General features: G+C 41.6%; 2 protein-coding genes across 2 annotated transcripts in view; both read left to right on the top strand.

The window, feature by feature from the left end:
- Positions 1-1,280: 1,280 nt before the first annotated feature.
- On the top strand, positions 1,281-15,819 carry LOC105016330 (LON peptidase N-terminal domain and RING finger protein 2). The gene is made up of 10 exons (XM_010880071.5): positions 1,281-2,922; positions 5,478-5,596; positions 11,158-11,280; positions 11,768-11,926; positions 12,002-12,312; positions 12,433-12,547; positions 13,083-13,204; positions 13,329-13,650; positions 13,878-14,027; positions 14,199-15,819. Exons 1-10 carry the CDS (start codon positions 2,175-2,177, stop codon positions 14,355-14,357), a joined length of 2,328 nt encoding a protein of 775 aa, XP_010878373.2. The 5' UTR covers positions 1,281-2,174; the 3' UTR covers positions 14,358-15,819.
- A 4,549-nt stretch (positions 15,820-20,368) lies between these two features.
- LOC105016331 (mitogen-activated protein kinase kinase kinase kinase 4) overlaps positions 20,369-22,921 on the top strand; it is a 63,758-nt gene continuing 61,205 nt past the window's right edge. Inside the window, 2 exon segments of the mRNA XM_034297636.1 lie at positions 20,369-20,673; positions 20,965-21,030. Coding sequence (XP_034153527.1) covers positions 20,617-20,673; positions 20,965-21,030 — 123 coding nt within the window. The 5' untranslated portion in view covers positions 20,369-20,616.

The following is a 22,921-nucleotide window of genomic DNA, read 5'->3' as shown; positions in this document are numbered from 1 at the left end:
TTTTGAATCCTTAGCTTAGAAGTTTGTAATGTTTGCATAAATATACAGTATAATATATAATCCACTTAATATATTGTGATTAACATTGCTTAAAGTGTTAGATAATGGCAAATTAGTTAGAATTGTATAATCACTGTTTTAATTCACAGTGCCAAGACAATTTTCCTTTCCTGTCTGATGCTCCAGATTTATTTTTAATTCTCTATGACCGGCACCACGTAACTTGCCCTAACAGTGGGATACCATGAATTTAATATAGCACAGGCAAATCCTAAGGTGGCCTAGATCCAAAACGTAACCATTCTAAACAATCCTGATTATGTCAAAGGTCTGTATGGAGTTTGTGGTCCCTAATTACAGGTAAATTATCTAGTCAATAACCCTTAACTCGATCACTGGTTTTATTGTGCAATTTAATGGCCCAAATGCTCAAACCAGTTCAGAAACTCTCATAACACCTATGAAATGTAACTGTTATATCAACCTCTTATAAAATCACAAGCCATGGTGACTCATAATATTATATAATTGATATAATTGATCTATGGTGATAAAAGTGGAGAAATTTACATAACAAACTCAGAATCCTCTGCCACTCCACTTAATAAAAATCTGATTTTTTTTATGTTGCTTTTTAAACTTGAAAAAATTGACAGTTAATTAATTCACAAATAATTTATAGACTATAAATGGCCTGCTATCTGCTTTTAAGAGGCACCTACTCAAAAATGCCTTTAAGATATTGTCTGAATTTTTTAACCATTATCAGTAATTTATTTGAGTTTTTTATCAATAAAAATTATGTAAGGGAAGTCTAGATTTTCAAATCATTAAATCTTAATCTTTGTATTGGTTTCTCTAAAATCCTAGAAGAAAAGCTCAACTATGTCATGTAAATCACTGGCGTATGCTTGGACAGTTTTCTCAAAACAAATAATAAGGCCAATTCTAGCTCAGCCTAGCTTGGCTCCTTATGTGGCTCCTTATGTAAAAGATTACATAAAACCATGTATTGCACTATTCTGAACAGTGATATAACCAGTGCAGTTGAAATAATGATGACTCAATCTACAATAGATAATCCATTAAAACAGACGTCTGTATAGTGAAATAGATCTACAAAACGTATTGGTACTATCAGAATGTCCTATGTTTACATTAATTGTGTGCTGGTTGATTCACAATGTTTACGGTAAGCGGTTATACAATGTTGCTTCGTTATATAAGCGAGACATATAATTGACCAATAACGTTGTACAGACAGAGTCACGTGCTTTCTTGTGTTTCGTTCTGCGAATCATCTCTGAAATTGAAGTCTGACTGCAACTTAGCAAGGATATGGAATACGTGAAGGATACGATAATTCTCTTTTTAATGTATTTTCATAACCATTAGAATCTTATTTGGCTATTTCAACTGTGGCAGAAGGCAGCGATAATATTTTTGACCGAGTCGGATGAGTTAAAATATCTTAAGTCGGGCAGAGAAACTTAGCTTTCCAGCTACAATGAGCGCAAGAGGTTACCCATTCAGCTAGCTGTAGCAGAGTTGGTTTATTTTGTGGCGTTACTTGAGTTGCTTCAGGTCCTACATAAAACAGATGACGTAAATTGCACTCGGATATTGGCTTTGTTACAGAATGTTTCTCTATGGAAGTCTTTTTGTCGACTGGAATGGCTTAAAGCTAGCAAACCTACGATGAAGTATTTGAGTTCCCGAAAATGTTTTGCTGGCCAGTAATTGAAGACCGCCAAGTTACTTGTGGTAGGTATGTACGGTATCTAGCTAATTCGGGACAAGTAACTCACGTCAGCCAAACAAGAGGAAAGACTCGCCCACTTCCTACTACAATTGTGAATGATACACTGGTTTATTCCAAATAGCTCGAGGTAGATACACGGGAAACTGGCATTGCATTGTTGTATTTTATAATACAGAATCAGAATATATACAGCTAACTGTCGGTTTTGAAAGAAGTCTACATAGGAATCATATTCTGCACTCGCCGAAAAAGGCCTAGTTTTAACTACTCTATTGACTGGAAAAGAACACGAGTCTTCCACAATGCCACATGTAACGTCATAGACTGAAGTATTTTTGTAAAGGAGAAAGGATCGTTTTTCGACTATCCGTAGTTTTTTCTACACACTAGCGCGTTATAGTCTCAGGCGAAAATGGAGACAGGATTCCAAGTTCATCAGTCGGAACAGTTTGTCCACCCGTTATCCAACCCGGGAGCAGCGGGTATATGCCCTGAAATGCTTGAGGTAGCAGAGGAAGCAAACCGAGCAGGTGACTACAATCTTGCGGCGGATATTTACAGCTCTCAGCTGGCGGACCTCCAGTTTCTTGACCCGGGCCTCTGTTTACGGAAAGCCGACGCTTTGGCCCAGGCCGGGCGAATAGCGGAGGCTCTTGACTCGTATTGTACTGCTGCCAACATAAGAAAACTTCGGCCAGAGGAATTGCGGATTCTGGTTGAAAACATAGCTCGAACTCTTCGTGAGAAGGAGTTAAATATCAATGAGAAGACGAGTTTTTATAATGCTGGGAATGGAGACCATACGGTTAAAATTGATGGGGAGGCTTTTGAGGACGAACCTCTGGACTTGTTTTCATGTCGCCTTTGTAGGTTTTTACTGTTGGAACCAACCACCCTGGAGTGCGGCCACACGTTTTGTAAACATTGTTTGGAGGAAGAAACTATCAAAGTCTGCATACAGTGCAAACACAAACTGAATCAAAAAGACGGAAAGATCCTGCCCATGGGTTTTAGAATAAATGTCGTCCTCAGTAGTTTGCTGGATAAATGGTTCGAATCAGAAAGTAAAGCCAGGAAGCATTGGATTGATGGTGAGGTCTTAAGGAAGCGGCACGACTACAAAACTGCCTTGGAGAACTACAACAAAGCTGTAGAACTGGGTAAGAGTAATTTTTATAATCCGGCTAAATATTCGGATTCTTAAGTTTTAAAACGGATGTGCTCTTCATATGACCTTTTAGCGATTTAAGACAAAATACCTCATGTAGACCAGATGACCTACTTTTTACTCATTTCAGCTATGGAGGCAATCTTTCAAGTCCAGTAGCCCACCCCTTTATTAATTAACCCACATCGTGCTGAGAGTCGAGTGTCCTAAGCGGTGGACTGATATAATAGTTTTTGCATAACAGTGTTCCTTGTAATTGAACTCTTTACCGACGGGTTATATGGGAGAGCCTATTATTGGGGCTTAGGTAACATGGTCTCTGGAGAAGAGATGCCAAGGATAGAAAAATGTAGGGATGGTCAAGTCCAGAGGTGTCAAACGCATTCCACTTAGGGCCTAGTTACTGATGGTTTTTGTTTTTTCCTTTCAATTGTTTTCAAATCCCTAGACAACCAGATGAGGGGAGTTTCTAACTAGGTTGTGACCTTAATTAATCAATTACAGGTACAAGGTAGGAGCAAAACCCTCCAAAAACTAGGCCTTGAATGGAATGAATTTGACTCATGTGGTGTACTCTACATTAAATAAAATAATTCTTCACAGCCTATGGACTTATTCACATTTTGTTTAATTACGAAGTGCAGTTGAAATTACTGGTAATATATATTTTTCTGATTGGTCTAAACAATAGTTATGTGATATAATTAATTAGGGTTGACAAGGTATTCCTAAAACTATATTTCTAATATTGGAATATCTACTTTATAGGGCATGTGTGAAATTATGTATGCCCAAGTACTTAAAATATATTTTATTTAGTGGCATTCTACAATACAATACTAAAGGTTAAGGTGTACAAAATAAATAACATAAGCTATAGTACATGAAAAGTGCAATTAAAACATTAGGAATGACTATTATAATTGCGTTTGTGGTATTAAATCATTGCCCCACATTTTGTCCTGCGTACTGCTTCACTACATTCACTTTCTACATTATTTTTCAGAAATACGAGCATATTACCTTGTTAAATGCAGAGTGCAGCTCTTTTGCTATTTATGAATTGTCCGGCTGTTATTATTTGGTAAGATGAGGGTGTTTGCAATGGACTCAAACTCTGGACATATATCTACTGAGTTCTGTAGGGTTCTGTTGAATGATTGCTAACTTTCACATCACATAATTTACAAACTGATGTGCCTTTCTTTTCTGAGTCCGTCCACTGTCCAGAAACCCCAAAATGTCTATGTCCCATGGAAGTCAGTAGTCTTTCACCTGTGGATGTTTTTTCCCTGCTCCATTCTCGCACTGTTGAAACAGAGCACGTTTCATGGAAACCCTTGCAACTGCATTAATGTGAACTTGCAAAACACTATTGGCTGGCCAAATGACTGGCTCTATGCTCTTAGCTGTAGCTATTGATGGGTTGATGCCAGTTTCAATAGAAGAAACAATTTGCCAAACCTAGTTGGCTCATCAACACTTAGGGCTAAAGCTTAAATGCAAAGCCTTTTTTTTGTAATGCAACAATGTGAAGAATTGACCACCACTGATTTGGTGAAGGAGATGATTGTGTGCGATGTGTTATTCACAACCAAAAAATGTTACACAACAAACCCGTCTGGAGGCTTTCTGCTGGCGATAATGACTCACATCCACTACACTGGCAGAATGGGTGGAACAATATGGCTGTTATTTAAGCCAGTATAAACAAGGCCTGTTTTGCAACCCATGATGTAAGTTAGCTTGTTAGGAAAGTTACCGTCAGTGACACAGCAGTACACAATGTCTCCAAAATACGATACTAATGGGTAAATCACCACTACTCTTCCATATTTATATTTGAATTTGTATTCATATTTGAATGTGTATTTTGTGTGAAAAACACTAAATCGTTGAACCGACACTATATTGCGGTTTCCTCGACGTGCACCATGTGTTTTCTTATTTAGGGAGTCCGCAAGAATTTAGGTCACTCTCCCTTCTTCTGAGCATTGAAAGCCACCTGTTCAAACACTGGGTCAGCCCTGAGCATTTCACTCACTAAAGATAGGGCCAGGAGCTATTTTCCTGGGCCGAGTGACCTGGATTTGAAAAACTGGCTCCTAATTGGCATAGCTCCTTACTACGGTGTGAGAGGTCATCGTTGCGGTCAGGAATAAGAGTATGCCAGTGGGAGAGGTGTCATGTTATCCCCTGGAATTAGCCTAAGATTGGTAGCCTAAGATTGGTAGTCTTCAATCCATGTTGACCCTATTGTCATTTAATTCATTCCCTTTCTTCCAGCCAGAAGGGAATGGCATGTTATTGTAGGCCTAATTCCTGATACAGATTGCGTGTAGTGAGATTAGGTCAATGTATATATTTTTCTTTCTTTGTCGGATGAATAACATCCACTGGTCACATTTTGGTAACAGACTTTCATGGACTAGTTTCATGTAACACATTGCTGTGTATTTAGTATCAAAAGTGTTTCTATTTTTCATATTGTATACACTAAAAGCAAAGTACTGTTAACGCCTTCTGCCTGTTCCTTTTCTTTTACAGCGCCATCTATAGGTCAATTACTGAGACAGCATGCTGAATTGCACATGGAAATGGGGAATTACCGCCAGGCCCTGGAGGACGCAGAGAGAATGTGCAGACTTAAACCTCACTGGCCAAAGGTGAGAGAAACATGTAACTCAATCTACCCAGCAGGATATGGATGTATCTGGCCAGATGGGATCTGTATATCTGGGACTAAAATATTAACACACTAATATTCAATGTTCAGTCAAATGAGCCTGAGCGTTTCAAGTTATTTATCATTTTGAGAATTTGTCCAGTGACCACCCTCAGGGCTAAAAAATAAGACTCTGTTAGATGGCAATAAATCGTAACAGAATAGAATAGAAATCCACTCTACTGCTGTCTACTTGACTACTGTCACCTCAGTGATTTGGACAACTCCGTTGTTATTGTTCTCATTGAGTATTACTGTGCGTGCGTGCCCGCCCACCTTTATTTCTAACTGTTGAATAGTTTGTGGTCACTTAGAAATGTCCTTGTTTTCAAAAGAAAAGCATTTTTTTGGTCCATTAAAATAACATCAAATTGATCAGAAATACAGTGTACACAATATTAATGTTGTATATGACAATTGTAGCTGGTGACGGCTGATTTTTTTTAAAAAAATTTTATGGAATATCTACATAGGCGTACAGTGGCCCATTATCAGCAACCGTCATTCCTGTGTCCAATGGCACGTTGTTTGCTATTCCAAGTTTATAATTTTAATAGGCTAACTGATTATTAGAAAACCCATTTGCAATTATGTTAAAACACCTGAAAACTGTTTTGTTGATTACAGAAGCTAGAACCAGAAACAAAGTACTTTCTTCTGAAAGTCGTCAGTCAATTCTTGTTCTGGGGAATGAAGGCTATTCCATGTGAGAAATTGCCAAGATATTGAAGACCTTGTACAATGCTGTGTACTAATCCCTTCACAGAACAGCGCAAAACTGTCTCTAACCAGAATAGAAAGAGAAGAGGGAGGCCCTGTTGTAGAACTGACCAAGAGGACAAATACATTAGTGTCTAATTTGAGAAACAGATGCCTCACATGTCCTCAACTGGCAGCTTCATTAAATAGTACCTGCAAAACACCATTCTCAATGTAAAAGGTGAAGAGGCAACTCTGGGATGCTGGCCTTTTAGGCTGAGTTGCAAAGAAAAAGCTGTATGTCAGGCTGGCCAATAAAAAGAAAAGATAAGGATGGGCAAAAATACATAGACACTGGACCGAGGAAGACTGGAAGAAAGTGTTATGGACAGACATGTACGTTTGCGGTGTTTGGATCACAAAGGATAACATTTGTGAGACGCAGACCAAATGAAAAGATGCTGGAGGAGTCTGTCAAGCATAGTGGAGGCAATGTGATGGTCTGGGGTTGCTTTGGTGGTGGTAAAGTGGGAGATTTGTACAGGGTAAAAGGAATCTTGAAGAAGGAAGGCTATCACTCTTTTTTTGTGCTTGATTGGAGCCAATTTCCTCCTACAACAGGACAATGACCCAAAACACAACTCCAAACTATGCAAGGACTATTTAAGGAAGAAGCAGTTAGCTGGTATTCTGTCTATAATGGAGTGGCCAGCACAGTCACTGGATCTCAACCCTAATGAGCTGTTTTGAGAGCAGCTTTACCGTATGGTAAGTATGAGGTGCCTGTGGACAAAACCTTAGTTTTTTGTTTTGAAAACAAGGACATTTCTAAGTGACCTCAATCTTTTGAACTGTAGTGTATGTCTAGGCCTATATCATTTTTTTATCTTGATGGCTCAGGGATTAATCTAGAAACGGTTATCAGTTTGACTCTTAGCAGTTATAACTACAATGCCTGTGTGCATGTTAAATGACAACAGCTGATAGAAACAAAGAGACATAAAACATTTAAAACCCAGGTGATGTGTATGTAGGGAAGACATGTTGACCTGTAGGGGATTTTCAGAAAAAAAAAAAAAAAAAAATTCAGATTCCCTGAACATCTCTGCCTTCTCTTCACTAAATTACGTTGTCCCAGGGTTTTTGGTTCCTTAAGTGTGGAAGTAAAATTGAACAGGTTGTGTGTGCACACAATATATGATTATTATGACGATGACAGAAAATGTGATGTTGCAATCAGAACATAGAGAACATTCTTGGGGGATTTTGAAAAATAAATTACCTCCTGTAAGTATCATGTAGATGTTATTGCCAAGAGAATTTATGATGTTCTTATTCAGTTTTAATGCTACCAGGTTTTGAAATAGAATAGAACAGCTTCAAATGGATTGTTTTTATACACATTATTACTTCAATTAATTACTTAATTAAGAGAAGTTGCAACCGCATTTGTCGAAGTGTAACCAGGCAGGGTTACATTGGACAAGAACATATTGAGTTACCAGATAAATAATTGACTTTGGAAAAATGATTTATCTTGAATTGATCTAAATGATCATGGTACAAAATTGGGTTGGACTATCTGGTTCAGTTTTAAAGTGGTTTAAGACGTACCTCATTGGCAGAAAATGTTTGTTGCCCTTGGTGACCACAAATCAGAGACAAAGATTGCATGTGGAGTTACACAAGGTTCTATTTTGGATCCTATACTGTTCAACATGCTGCTGCTTGGTACCATCAGTAGAAAGCATTTTCTACATAATTTTCTAGCTACGCTGATGACACTACATCTGTGTCCCCTGATGACTTAAGCCCCATTAACACATCAATTAATGGCATCACGGACATCATCTTATGGATGGCACACATTTCTTTGGCAATTAAAGGACAAAACAGAGGTTTTGATTATTGTCCAAAGAGAGGAACTGACTGTTCATTTAATTTCATTTGATCTACACGCAACCCATCAAGCAAAAAATCTTGGTTTGATTTTCGACTGTGACCTGAACTTTGAGGCCCATATCAGATAAGTGACGACAAACGGCTTTTTACAATTTTTGGAACATAGCAAAGGGTATTGATTAATGTATGATTAATGCGTTTATCACCAGCAGACTTAACTATTGCAACTCTGTACTGTTTGGCCTTACCTGAAAGAAGTATTGGAAAACTGCAATTAATTCAAATTTCAGCTGCACTTGTTCTTACCAATACCAAAAACACAACACCTATTATAAAGACTGTGAATTGTAGAATTGATTATAAAATTGCTCTATTGATTATTATTATAATTTTTTTAAAGCACTACATGGTAGTGTTGTCACGATACTGGAATTTGTAACTTGCATACAATACCTTAAAATATCGATATTTGATACCATTTTCGATACCACGGGGGAACATTTACAACAAGGGCTATAAGGGCATAAACGTAGAAGTAAAACGATCATTTTCGCTCAGGTGAGCGAAACTGAATTAGATAACCCAGTCTGATCGTTCGATCGAGCCAGGCTGTGTACAGTGATGACGCCACTCCCAATAACGCTCTGAGAGATGAAGAGCATGATGTTGGGAGGTGTTGGTCAAGAAACGTTTGAATTCCCTCTCTGCCCTTACCGCCGCCAAGTTCGACCAGAGAGGAAGAGACACGGCCCAAGGAGGGCAGGGAGAGAACAAAATAGAACAAATTTGACCCGCATTGGGAAACGAACCCGGGTCTACTGAACAAGAGCCAAGCGCACTAACCACTGAGCCATAGGAACCTGAGTGAGTGAGGAGCCCGGCATTTGTATACGTGGACGTTGCTCCCTGAGATGTGTTGCCAAGGAGATGTTGAGTAGTGCAGACGGGAATGAGGTGATCAGAAGGAACAGGTAGCGAGTCGAAGGCGAGTGCCTGCGACTGCTCTTTCAATCATGTCCGCATATGGAGAGGGGGTGGGCGGCGAGAAGCAGCAGAAGAAACGTCATCATCCAGTTCTCCCCGGAGAGAGGGAGCGCAAGACCCGCCACCACAACCCACGTGGGGAGGGAGCGGGTCCTTCTGAGTCAGGGGAGTCGGGTCCTGCGTAGGAGCGTCCTCCTCAGACATGTTGTCGTCGCTGGAATTCAACATGTCGGAGACGTCCCCTACCAACACGTGTAGAGGGACAAAGCAGCACAGGAGGAGCATGCTGGGGGGGTCGGTGTGAACCTCGCGAGTGTGAGCCGTCCCAGGCAGGAAACACACAAACGGTGAGGGTCCTGATCCGGTGACCGGTCGGCGCAAGGGCACATGGCGGCGAAAATGTTCTTTATGATGAGACGTCGAACTAAAGAATGCAGACGACAAAGATTCTCAGGCTGAAGCAAAATAAATAAATTAATCAGTAGAACCGTTTGCTGAATAAAAAGGGAGGGCGCTCTCTGGGTTCACAGGTCCTATATAGGGGCAGGCATGCCCTGATTGGATGTCGCATCTTGCATAATGAGTTTCAGTATGGCCGCTGACGCAGCCAGGGTAAACCACTAGGAGTTAAAGCCCCTCTTGGGGGCGGAGCTCCGCTACATATAACATGCAATTCTCTTCATAGAGGTACAGAGTGCCCAGATATTTTTTTCCGTATTACCGAATGCTTCGTTAAGGTCAGAATTAAGGTTTAGATATTTTCCTGGTTGGTCCCTCCAACCATCTGGTACTGACTGGTCTTTTGGTTGTCCCAAGGGTCAGAATCAAAACCTTTGGTGAAGCCTCTTTCAGCCACTGTGGAACGGTCCTTTGGAACAGCTTGCCAGATTATCTGAGGAAGGCAGACTGTTGACATTTAAAAAAAATTCTTGACACCTTTTCAGCTGGCTTTCTAAAATATTTTCTTCAACTTTATCTTAGTATTAATTTTATGTAGTCATTTATCCCCACAGTTTTTTTTTAAATGTCTCTGCATATTTGATCATTTTTAAAACGTGCAGACTGACTAAAAATTTTCTGCTTTTACCTTTCCTACTCAAATTCATTTTAAATGTGCCAAATTGCTCTGTATAGACTTGAAGTTATTATTTAGAACTGTATCGAACTGTTAAAGCTGCAAATACCAAATCAACTTTGTGAACGGTTGGGGAAAACAACTGTACAAAATTTGAACAGGACAGTTGGAAAGAAATACAAGAATCAAAAGTCAGAAGGCTTAATGAAACTCCAATAATATTGGTATACAGGATCCAATAGGAAAAAGTGAAGCTTGAGTAAAAAATAAGAGATGATACTTTACAATGAAATCTGGGAGCCTGTAGAGAATAGTTCCATAAACATTGTTGGAAGGCACAGAGGAGTCCTCTCCCAACGGGCACTGGAGTCTTCCTTTTGCAGGCGTACTACAGCTTCCTTGAACTCAGGAGGTCCACTCTTGACAGATATACTCTTGCTCTTTGAATGCTTGGGGCGGTTTTATGGTCAGAGACAAATTCAACAACAACCGGTGTACTCACCTGTTCTCTAGGCCTGTATTCGCGAACTAGGATGGCGTTGTTCATGAGGTCTCAAAGCTGCCCTGGACACTAACACTCACCACCTGACATTACAGACTGACTCAGCTAAGATTACTTGATGTTACTAATACAATCAATACTGCCTTCACTACCGCTACTGTTCTTTCACAGATATATTCACTTGAACTAGCAAGCACGCCAGATTCAATTTTGTAAATGTCCTTTCTAGTTGGCTTAGATTCCTGTTTCTTTGCAGGTGTTGTTGGTAGTTTAGCTCCTACAGTAGTTCTCCTTTCCAGCATATGTTATGAAGTGTACTCTGTTGTCTTTGTTTTGTCAGGCTCACTACATCAAGGCCTCAGCCCTAAGTGAAGCAAACCGCAATGAAGAGGCCTTGCAGGAGTACTTCATGTGTGTAGCCCTGAAACCAGATTGGACGACGGTAAAGCTGGAAGCCCAGAAGGTGCGGTGCAATTCTCAATAGCTTTTGTCCATTTACGTCCATCACACTGACTCAACTGCAAGCAAAATGTCCTTATTGTCACATAACAATTCTACAAAACATGACACCACAGCCACAGCTGCTATGGTACTAATGCAGTATTAGTGTGTATCACATGACATTTATTTTTAAATGCAGCTCTGCTGTGCAGTCCACACTAGGTCATGACGCGTGCCCCCATTCCAGCGCTCTTAGTTGGGTGGCCTTGCCTGCCTTTCTCCCTGCTGTCACGGTGACCCGTTTTATGAGTGCAAACACTGTTACATATTCACCGCGTGTTTGTGTGCTGTCAGTATATGAGGAGGCGCGCTGCACTTGCAGACCGATATCCTTCATCTCCGACGGTCACGTCGTCCGTTCCCCTCTGGGTCGTTGTTAATCTGCGTGCGAGTGCTAAGGACGTGGTATTACTGGACTTAGTGAATGTGTGCTCTCTGTGTTTCCGTAGGTGCTAAGTGAGCTGTTCTCATCGGTGTTTGAGAATGACGGTCAGCCCATGTCCATACATCCTCTACAGGGTGGTCCCTCCACTCGCCTCCTCAAGCCCCCTGCCCTGCTCAGCTATCTACACTCCCCTAACACCCCCCAGAAGGGCTGCTCCTCACAGGTCAGTGCACGCTCACTCCTTCTGCCCCCCCACCTCCCCCCTCTCTCCCAGTAACCCTTCTCTTCTCCGGTCTAGGACCCAGAGTTCAGTAGAAGTTCTCCACGTGGGTGTCCCCCAGGCGGCTCCAAACTGCCCCTGTCCCTCGGCTGCAAAGCTCCGAAGCCCCTGCTGGAGGATGCCACGGGTGTGGGTGGCGTTGTGGCTGGCCTGCCAGCCCCCCCAGGTGGTCTGAAGAGGAGACACAGTGGGGAGGAGTCAGCCGTCGGCGCCCCCTCCAAACTGCTGAAACCGGATGAATCCTGCTCTCCTGCTGCTGTCCTCGGGGGGAGGACGGTGGCCTCAGACCTGCTGGACACTGGAGACTTGGAGTGTTCACTCTGCATGAGGTGGGAGAACCACCAGCCAACAGTCATTGTATATCTGCCATTGGCCCATTCCAGATTTCCGGTGGTTACTGACCAGTACCTCTATTGATGACACTAATTTTCCTGTGTTGATTACTCCAGGCTTTTCTATGAGCCAGTCGCTACCCCCTGTGGACACACCTTCTGTCTCAAGTGTCTGGAGCGCTGTCTTGACCACAACCCCAACTGCCCGCTCTGCAAAGAGAACCTCTCCGAGGTGCGTGCACACACTCGCTGACTCACTCAGTCACAAGTAGCTGTTCCCTGTATGGAAGTCTTAGGACAGAGCTGGTGATTATTTAGGTGCTGTCTATTATATTGGTTTAGAGAAAAATTCTAAGTTGGCACAGACATTTATTTGATTATTGTTGGACAGGGCAGGGCAAACTATGGCCGGTGAGGCAGTTCCATCTGGCCTGCGGTAGGTAATAAAACAGTTTTGAGGGGAAGTAAAACACAACTCACCAGCCCTTTCTTATTCATCTGAATTTAAATTATTCATACATTATAATGGACCTACTGTATAAATGTTTTAATTACTCTCCTTTCCTGGCCCACAAATCATTTATGATTAACAATTTACAGAACTGATGTGGCCCTCCATTTATTTTCAATATCTTGATGAGTTCCCTGCGTGGAAAAACGTTTCCCTCCCCTGTAGCAGGACATCTATTGGACAATACAAGGAGGGCATGGCTGATCCAGGAGGAAGTAACTGAAACAATGTAATCCTCTGTTCTGTGTAATACCAGTATCTGGCCACTAGAGGGTACAACAAGACCGTGCTGATGGAGCAGGTGCTGCAGCGTTACCTAGGAGATGAGCTGGCTGAGAGGAAGAAGATCCACGAGGAGGAGATGAAGGAGCTGTCAAAGTGAGACTCACTGAAACACATTTGGTCTATTTAGTTAGCCATGAGTTGTATGTCAAATTAGCCCCTTCTGCAGTCATCCTCCAGCTAATGGCTGACCAACCTCGTATCCCTCTTCCCTCCCCAGTTTGAACCAGGAAGTGCCGATCTTTGTGTGCACCATGGCCTTCCCCACCATTCCCTGTCCTCTGCATGTCTTTGAACCGCGCTACCGTCTCATGATTCGCCGCTCCATGGAGACCGGAACCAAACAGTTTGGCATGTGCGTTGCTGATGAGCTGAAGGGTTTTGCTGACTACGGCTGCATGCTGGAGGTCCGTGATGTCAAGTTCTTCCCGGACGGGAGGTCTGTGGTGGACACCATAGGAGTGTCCCGCTTCAGAGTGCTGAGCCACGGCCAGAGGGATGGATACAGCACGGCAAAGATTGAATACCTGGAGGATAGAAAGGTGTGTGTGACTGTGTGTTGGCCAAAGCTGTGTCTACTGTTGGTTATGGGTGAATGTGGTACAGAAAGGGAATTATAAATATTCCAATAAATCTAGATAATTATCTGTATCCTTATTTACTTGACTCCATTTGGAGTGTGTGAGAGATCCTCAGTCTTCCATCCCAATCGTTTATGTGGAACTGTGTGTGTACTATTTATGTTGACTTCTATATGTTGTGCGGTCAGGTGGAGGGCGAGGAGCTAGCCGAGCTGCAGAAGCTTTATGCCTCTGTGTACGACCAGGCCCGCGGTTGGTTCACTTCCCTTAAAGACAACATGAAGAGCCAGATAATCAGCCACTTTGGAGATCTCCCCGGGAAGGACCCTGACCCACAGGTACGACCTAACCATGACACACAGTTACAATCCCGCCCGTTACGCACGCGGCAGGACCAACCCGCCCGTTACGCACGCGGCAGGACCAACCCGCCCGTTACGCACGCGGCGATACGAGTGTTTGAATGTTCTGTTTAAAAGGCATTGCTAACTGGTTTCTCCTCCCTCCAGGGTAACCCCAGTGGTCCAGCCTGGGCTTGGTGGCTGTTGGCTGTGCTGCCTCTGGACAGCCGTGCCCAGCTCACCATCCTGGCAATGACCTCCCTGAAGGAACGCCTCATCGCCATACGCAGGGTCCTGATATTTGTCACACGCAAGAGACCCCGATAACCATTCAACCATTCATATTAAACCCATTGATCAGCTTTCATATTAGGGTGCAAAGCTTTAGGGTCCCTTACAAACGTAGCTCTCTGAAGAATGCTGTTGGACTGGACTGTATCTGTCCCCAGTTCACCTGTGGCCTCTGTTACTGTCACAAGAACTTACCGGAAACCATGAAGGTTGTCACATTCTCAGCTTTCTCTGCTCTTTCTGTCAGTATAGGCAGATGGAGGTCAAGATCATCACAGGCTGGTGATTATGTCATGATGCACTTAACCTGAACAGAACTAGCTGCTGGCTCTGCAACGGTGTGACTTTTTTTTTTTTTTGTCATGTGATACACACTAAGAGATTTTTCCTCAAATTGTACATTTTGTGAAAGAAAACAACTGACACGTACCAAAAAATAATTTGTATGACTGAAAAAAAGCACAGAATGTATTGGGTTGTCTTTATGGGTGTGGTTATGTTTCTGTTCCTTCTCCAATGAATCTGGCAAGAGACTCCTATGACCCAGAGAGAAACTGGAGTAGGTGTACATATGAGAATGTTTCCTGTTTCAATTGCTGCTGTTCGCTGACTACATTACTGGAGGAAATGGATGCAAAACATGAAGCTATGCATCTCTCCCAGTCCCATGTATGTGCCTCAATAATGGTTAGTATTAGTGAATCTGAAAGGAATGCGTAACAATCCTCTACTTCATGTGTATGTTGGTTGACGAAAATTTGGATTTAAGCTCATGTACAAAAACGAGACATTTAGCGTAATTATTTTTTTAGTTTGAGTTTTAAATACGCTACTGCATTTCTCCAACAGCAGTGGTTTTTGGACAGGTTATCAGACTACGATAATCCAAAGTGATTCTCCAAAAAGACAACCATGATGGTGTATATACATTTATTGTATGTCTGAGTTGGGAGGAAATAGGTTTTTTGATAACTTTTTGATTTCTCTGCTATGCCACAAATGTATATTATGTAGCTATCTGTGGTGGGTATAAATTGGGTGATTCAACTGTGATGATTATCTATGTTTACTCTCAGGCCTTTACAATGTCTTAAGTGTAATATTTTGACGTTTCTCCTTGTGTGACACTCAACTCCTCATTGGGTATTAATATGACATGCTGCATTTCAAGAGGTACCTGAATACCACAAAGGTAACTCCTTCTGAGCACCTTTTGCAGACACCAAGTACATTACAGGCAAATGACTCACTGTGGAAAACCGTTCTCCAGTTGTGTGAAAATTATTTGGAATCTCCATATGGTGTGTCCTGTGTGGTCCAGCAGTTCCACCCTCTGACCCCAGGACTCATTCCGGCTTTGGTATGGTTCAAGTCTTGCCCATTGCCCTAGGATTTCCCCCCAAGCCATGTAGTGTCTACTCAGTTATTACTTCAGTTCTTAGCGTGGTCTCTACTTTCCAGATGGGATGTATTAAATTGAAAATGTTCTGCTCCGGAACTCTCGTTCTTTTGATCTGCTACTCCTTTGGCTTGTTCCTTGTAAAGAATATTGTTTCATAACCTCAATGTTACTTTCTGACCTTGATGTCGACGCCCTGCTTATGTAACTACTTCACTTAAGGTCAAGTTTTATGTAACTACTTCACTTAAGGTCTAACTCAGCCTTAACAGTCCGGGTTGCAATCAGTCCATACAAGTCTCTGCCTTTTGTTAGAAAGTACACTTTTTAAAACCTAGATAGAATCCTGTTTATTATTGTTCACTGTTTTAGGGCCAGGTGTTTTTCCTGTTTGCCAAGAGAAATCTAGTCCCAAACTGAGTGGCCAATACCAAAGGCCTAGTGAGCTTTGCTCATATAAAATGACTAGGAACCCCCCCCCGTGGCCTTATGCCTATATGGTAGAAAGACTACAGTATTGTTACACAATTAAACCCACACTAAATATTTTTTTAACCAATACTGTGTGACTTATGTTTTTAGGTGAGGCTGATATGAACATCTCAGGGGAATGACAATTTTTTTTTTCCCTCCCGGGCTCTGTCATTGGAGGTGATTTATAGTCTGCACAGGATAGCTGTTGCTGGGCAAATGGAAGTTAAACACTCAGCTGCAGTGGCCTGCAGTAATGTTGTTTCACCACAGGGTGGCAGTGGCGTTAGATGGTCAGTGTGGTGATTTGTTTGGTCAACCAGTTCATACATCTAGACCTAGACAGCTCATCTCCCATTGTGACAAAACAGGCAGACAGAAAACACCCCAGTTAGACTTTGTGCTCAACACACATCAGTCTAACCTTGATTTATGAGCTGATATGTTGATTCAGAGCAGTGATCTATTTTAATCTAATATAGATTGACAAGTATTTTGAAGTTTTCCTAATTGCTGTAAATGTTTAGTATGTGTGTATTGTGAATGTGCAATCTGTTAGTCTGTGTTTATCTCAATCAACTTGAAAATGTGTATATATAGCTTTCAGCTGAGTGAGCTACTTTCCACAAAGAAAACAAGCGACACACAAACATGCATTGAAGCAGGTAAGCGCACACAAACACAAGCCTGCAACTGTACCCTCTTAAAAGTTTATCTTGGCCTTGAAGCTTGAAGAACAGAAACTATAAGAAATGATGTTGATACAATTTGATTTTGATTATATTTCTATAATTAACCAATCCTCTGGAGATTCTGCCCTAAAACCCAGATACAACCTTGCTCTTCTGTCAATATGAAACAGGTTGTATAACTCAGTTTCTCAACATTTTAATAACCAAACAGTCTGGAGAGTATTGAAAATGACTCAAATAAAAAAAATTGCTTGATGACCCACGGCAAAATGAACTTTTAAACCTAAAATGTGTCTCTGACTTTCATGGAAGTGGGCTCCAAAACAAATTTCCCCCCAAAAAACTAACACTGGTCCTCTAAAAATGTAATCATACTCTGGAGCATATAATAAATTACAGGTTAAAGGGCCCTGGAGAACTGTGTTGTTCACCTGTCCATAACCTCCCTCTGTCCAGTGCAGACCATCTGTGTGTGTGCTTGCATGTGTGAATGAGTTTGGTTGCACTCCGGTGACTGGACATGTGTCCTAAACAAACACTGTCAACAAGCAGTATTTTCTTACCAAACCTCATGGAGATGTATTGGTCAGGTTTTACTGTCTTTGTGGGGACTTCTAGGGGCATGCCTAGTTAGATCTGAATTGCGCACACACAAACTGCCAGCCTGTTGTACCCCAGGCAAATGTATTTTGCTTGGCACTGCTCTGACCTGATCGACGGCTGCTGTTGAGTCACAATGTGCGGGAAGGGAGGGGGGGTGATCACTGTTGCTGGGGCAGACCATCCACACACAAACACACATACGTGCACACTCATTCAAGCACCCAGAGTACATCTCATCTGTTCACCCAGAGACCTACAGGCCGCCAGGGATCCAATCTGTCTGATGGGCAGTTTGAGTAAAAACAGTTCAAATTAAATGTTTGTTTTTACTCCATTTACTTTCAAAATAACAAAAAACACAAGTAGTTTAACACCCTGAGTGTTAATGTTAATGGGAAGGAAGGTGCCGTTGTAAGGACCTAAGGACCCACAGCGGTCTAGTTTTCAATTTGGAAAGTTAAATGATTGTAATGTATAGGGGTTGGAATTGACAATATATGGCAATATAGTATCAAACTGACTGAATTCACAGGTATTATGCTGCAACGCAGTCACAGAATGAAATGCTTTCATGTTACAATGATGCACTTTGACTGTGAAACCACATCCTTTGCTGTAGTTCAGGGCCTCAGTGGCCCGCTCAAACATAAACCAGTCAGACGGTTGGCAATGTAACCTAGCTACATGTCCTATTTCTGGCAGCAAGAGGAACTGTGACATCACCACATTGTATTGGCAGATGTGGCCGGAAGGAGAATTGAGCCACTTTAACTGTGGCAGCAAGATACATTGTGTGATGTTGATGGTGGAACAGCTAGACTGACCTAGCTGCAATACTCTTCAACACTACAGTGCCGTGCAAAATCTTAGGCCACCTGAGACATTTGTGTAAAGCAATTCATCTGGGCGTTGAGTGTTTATTGGCTTAGAAACACTTATATAACATTAGAATAACTAATAAACATGAAAATAAATAATACAACAAAACAATAATGTCTTGGGAGGTATATGGTATTTTGTGAGATGGTTAGAAGAAATGTCAAAGACATTTGAGGACACTGGTAAAAGAAAACACAGTGAAAGTCAAAAGAACAGAGTTACGGCAAATCACTGAAGTATCCAATGTTATCTATTAAATGAAAAATGGGGACAAATCCGATTTAATGCATTTAGTCTAACAAGCACACTGTGATAGACAGAGAAAACCACTATATTACAGAAACACTACATACAAGTCCGAACTGTCCGATCTAATATTCTCATAATTAATTGTGCATTCATTTAATATGATATTTTTCCAAATAGCCCGTCTGCATGGTTGCATGTGAACTTTAACCTAGCTACCACAATAGTTGCTAGCTAACTTAGTCTACACAGCTAACGTTAGTTAGCATACACTATTTTAAATCTTATAAAGCAGATCATCTATCTATCTATTTTAATACATCAATTTTGACATTATAACATCTCTAGCTAGTATTTAAAACGATTGAAACCTGGCTTGAAAGGACGTTTGTGGCGATGCTGTGGATTCACTTGACACTTGCTAGCTTCTGGCCGAGTTTCGCATAGCAGTTTTCTCTAAAACTAGCGCGAGTTAGTTGAGTGAATGAAGCTGCTGTAGTGAGCAGCCCCCTCTGTTGGCCAGAACAAGCACAGCGCGATTTAGACGTCCACGGGTAGGCTCTTGCTGCCGGTTCTCGTCCGGTCTTGCCACGTGAAATATAATTTCACTTTGCGGTGTCTTTTTATCGCAGTTACAAACAGGGACATTTCCTCGTCAGCTATAGTCGGGGACATGCCACCAAAAACGGGGACTGTATGCTAACTAACGTTAGCTATGTTAGGGGACGTCTAGTCACCCTAACATAAAATAAGCTACTGCTTTTTAAAACTAGTTTACATTGTATTTATGTTTCTTTGTGTTTACTGCAATGTTATACATTGTATATTGTAAGAAAAAAAATAGCTACGATTTAGAAAAATTGCTTTAATATATATTTTTCTAGAGTACTAAAAGTTTTGCACGCATTGTATACTGTGAAATTTAAAGAAAGGGCTTGTGAAGGACACCATGCTTTTGGAATAAGGCAGACAGTCTGCTGACATATTAGCCATTATGGATAAAATAAGTGGAGTTTGCACAAGATCCGCTGATGTTTAGTCGTGATAGGACATGGTGCAGGAAAGGGGATTGAAACGAAGAACAATACCAGGGTTGACAGATGTGGTGAAATATTTATCACTGCTTCAATTTCACACGCTCTAATTACCTCTTCGTCTGACAGAGAACTGAAGGTTGACGATATTCACCACCTTACTTTGGCCGGCAACACAGGCCTAGAAGAAAGATGGTATTGTTATGGGTTTAAGGAAGTTTGTCCATCTTATTTTGGTTGAGTCAATGTTTGTGAATATGTATTGATTCAGACACTATAAACCTTGTCTGCATAAAAGCTGCCGGTCTTCCCTTTACTTAATGACAGGGTGTCATTATCAAATAAGCCTACTGATAAGATTTAACTGACTGAAAGCCTTATCTGTCAGACCAACTGACACACCAGCCGACAGATTGGAAATATATTATTTTCGTTTAAACCTTATGGCAATATAATAAACAGATTATTGATACACTGCAAACATTAAGTCCGAAAAGTGACATTGATCTGATTTTCATATTTCACTATAAAAACTAAATACTTTCCACATTTGGGTGGTGGCTCTTCACTAGGTATTCTCTCCATGCATTCCCTCATGTATCTCTCTCTCTCTCTCTCCTGCCCTCACCCAGGCCCTAACGGATTTAGCTTCCTGTGTGAGTGATGCTTTTTACAGTGGAGTGAGTGAGAGAGCTAAAACGAAAGAGAGAGAGAGAGAGAGAGAGAGAGAGAGAGAGATAGGCAGGGCAGAGTGTAGGGAGAAGCAGGCAAGTAGCACTGCCAGCCGCCGTAGCTCAATATGGAGTAGCCGCGTCGGCTAAACAGTAACGGGACTACAAAGAAAAACCTTGACTGGATCGAAATTACATTAACAAGGAATAAGAAAGCACTGTCAATGATGAAATACGGCATTGCATATACACAATCAACTTGAAGGGAATTATATAGACGTTGCAATTTATTATTGAAAAATGGCGAACGAGTCTCCAGCTAAAAGTCTAGTGGACATAGACCTTGCCTCTTTGCGGGTGAGTGCAATGCAAGGTATCTGAGGATTTGCATTCTTTGCTGTCCGAATTCTTTGATGTCATTTTACTGATGCCATCGTGGCCCAAACCCGGCTAAATATGTCACAAGTAGTAGCCTAACCTATATGTTGTTCTTAGTATGAGAGACCGCTTAGTTCCTACCTTTTCTTTGTTTGCACTGGCATGTGAGGCAAATCTGGCGCTACTGCTTGCATAAACGCTACGATCCTATGAAAACTACAGTTATTTGGTTAGCCTAAATATTAAACAATGGTTCATTTAATTCTACAGGACCCCGCTGGTATTTTTGAACTGGTGGAGGTGGTCGGCAATGGCACCTATGGACAAGTATACAAGGTTTGTTTGTGTTTTCCTATTTCTCATAATGCCTTGTAGGTTACTGCATGTCAGAGAGCACTTTGTTTCGGAAATTGTAGGGCAAATGTTTTTTTCGTTTGCCTTACAAGTGTCAATTAGGGACCGCTGGATCTCTGTGATTTTGACTGGATTATTAATGAGCAGCAGACATTTAGTAGGCGACCCCATACAACGCTGCCCTTTCCCTTTGCGATTTTGTCGTGTGTGTTCGGACTCACTGTGTTTCAACAATACTTCAAGTGATGTATTACCCAAGTATCCCACCTTTTCCCCACAATCTTCCCCGTGTGTTAGGGTGTGCACGGTTGCGCATTCTGGTTACTCTTGTTGTCTTCTGGCCAATTCAGAACGAATGCAGTGATAGGCAATTTGACAGGCCACTAACATTCGACAAGCTCAGTGTGGGATTTGTGCGGAGGAGATTGTCCAGAATATCCAACCATCCTTTCGCGTCTCACTGGAGAGTGGCTAGAGCCGCCTACATACATCACATCCTGTTATTTTGAAGCTGCAGTTGCCTGGTAGAAAAGGTTTAGTATGTCCAGACTTGTGCAGAGCACAGATAGACGACTTGCATCCCCATTCATTGCATTTGCCAGTTGTGATTTATAGGTCATAAAGGAAAGCCACTGGAAAATTAGACCTGGATTGTAAGTTTGTTTGAAAATATAGTCCACCTAAATGTAATCCAATCTCAAAGCCAAATGAATTGCACCATATAAATGAAATATCATAAAAGACTAAAGGTAGAGTCAGCGATATGACGTGGACGCAGAAAGTAATCTGCAAGTGGGTTGGCTCCAACCAATGCGACGTTAGGCTACCTAAACTTCTATTTTGGTTGGGTGTCTACCACGCTTTAACACATGTAAGTGGACCTGTACACATGCGCAGCTGTTGTGCGTGATTGCAAGCGAAGTCTTGCAACTTGTTCATCGCAATACCTGCCGTGTTTCTCTTGGTGAATACATTTTGCTGAGTCAACCTTGTGTTATGTATGTAGAAGGTAAGGGACTGAGTCTGTGTCCTCTGGTTGTGTGAATTACTGGATTTGTTATTCACACGCCATCCTCTGTTGAAGGATTTTCAGTTAAAATCTTGAGGGAGCCATTTCAACTTGTTTTGGGTCCATTGGTAGAGCATGTTTCTTGCAACGCCATGGCTGAGTTTCATTTTCTATCGTGGACCTGTACGAATAAGTAGGACGGTATATGCATTCACTACTGTAAATCCTTGCTAAATAACTTTATTTGGTAAATAAAGGCCCCTCCTTCAACCAGGAATTCACAGAAGGTCAACATGAATATGTCCTCAAGGGCTTTTTGTGTTTGTCATTTTAATTATGTTTTATACCATCTATTCAGGGTGTCTTGTTTTTAGGGGAAGTAGCAGGTTTTTCTGTATCTGAAAACAAGCATTCTGTTGCAGCCATTTTCTTTTGAGAGCAGATGGCATCCTTGACTGAATCATCTTGGTTTTATACGAAATAATTTCACCATGAGTGGCGAGCTACAATGTCTTCTTAGCTCTGGGGACTGACGGAATTTGCATACAAGGGTGCAGAAGATGTTTTCACTGTATGTAGCCGAGTGGAAAGAAACGTCATATCAAATCATTTTGTATAGGGGCCGCCACTGTCGTGAAGGCCCCAAGGCTCCCTGTGGATGATGCCTACTCAGTCATTAACATATAGTTTCCTGTGTGTGTGTACATGTGATTCTGTGCATGTGGGGACCAGATGTCCACACAGATAGTCAGTCCTGTTCAGTTGGTCCAAACAAGGTTTTTTGGCAGGTCCCACTAGGAACATTTTCGATTTCCAGGTTAGGGAAAAACAATTGCACATGGTGTTAGAATGAGGGTTAATCTT

This window comes from Esox lucius, chromosome 16 (genome assembly GCF_011004845.1).
Source record: "Esox lucius isolate fEsoLuc1 chromosome 16, fEsoLuc1.pri, whole genome shotgun sequence".
Lineage (NCBI taxonomy): Eukaryota > Metazoa > Chordata > Actinopteri > Esociformes > Esocidae > Esox > Esox lucius.
Note: the sequence above shows the minus strand (reverse complement) of the source record. Positions and strands in the feature narration are given on the sequence as shown.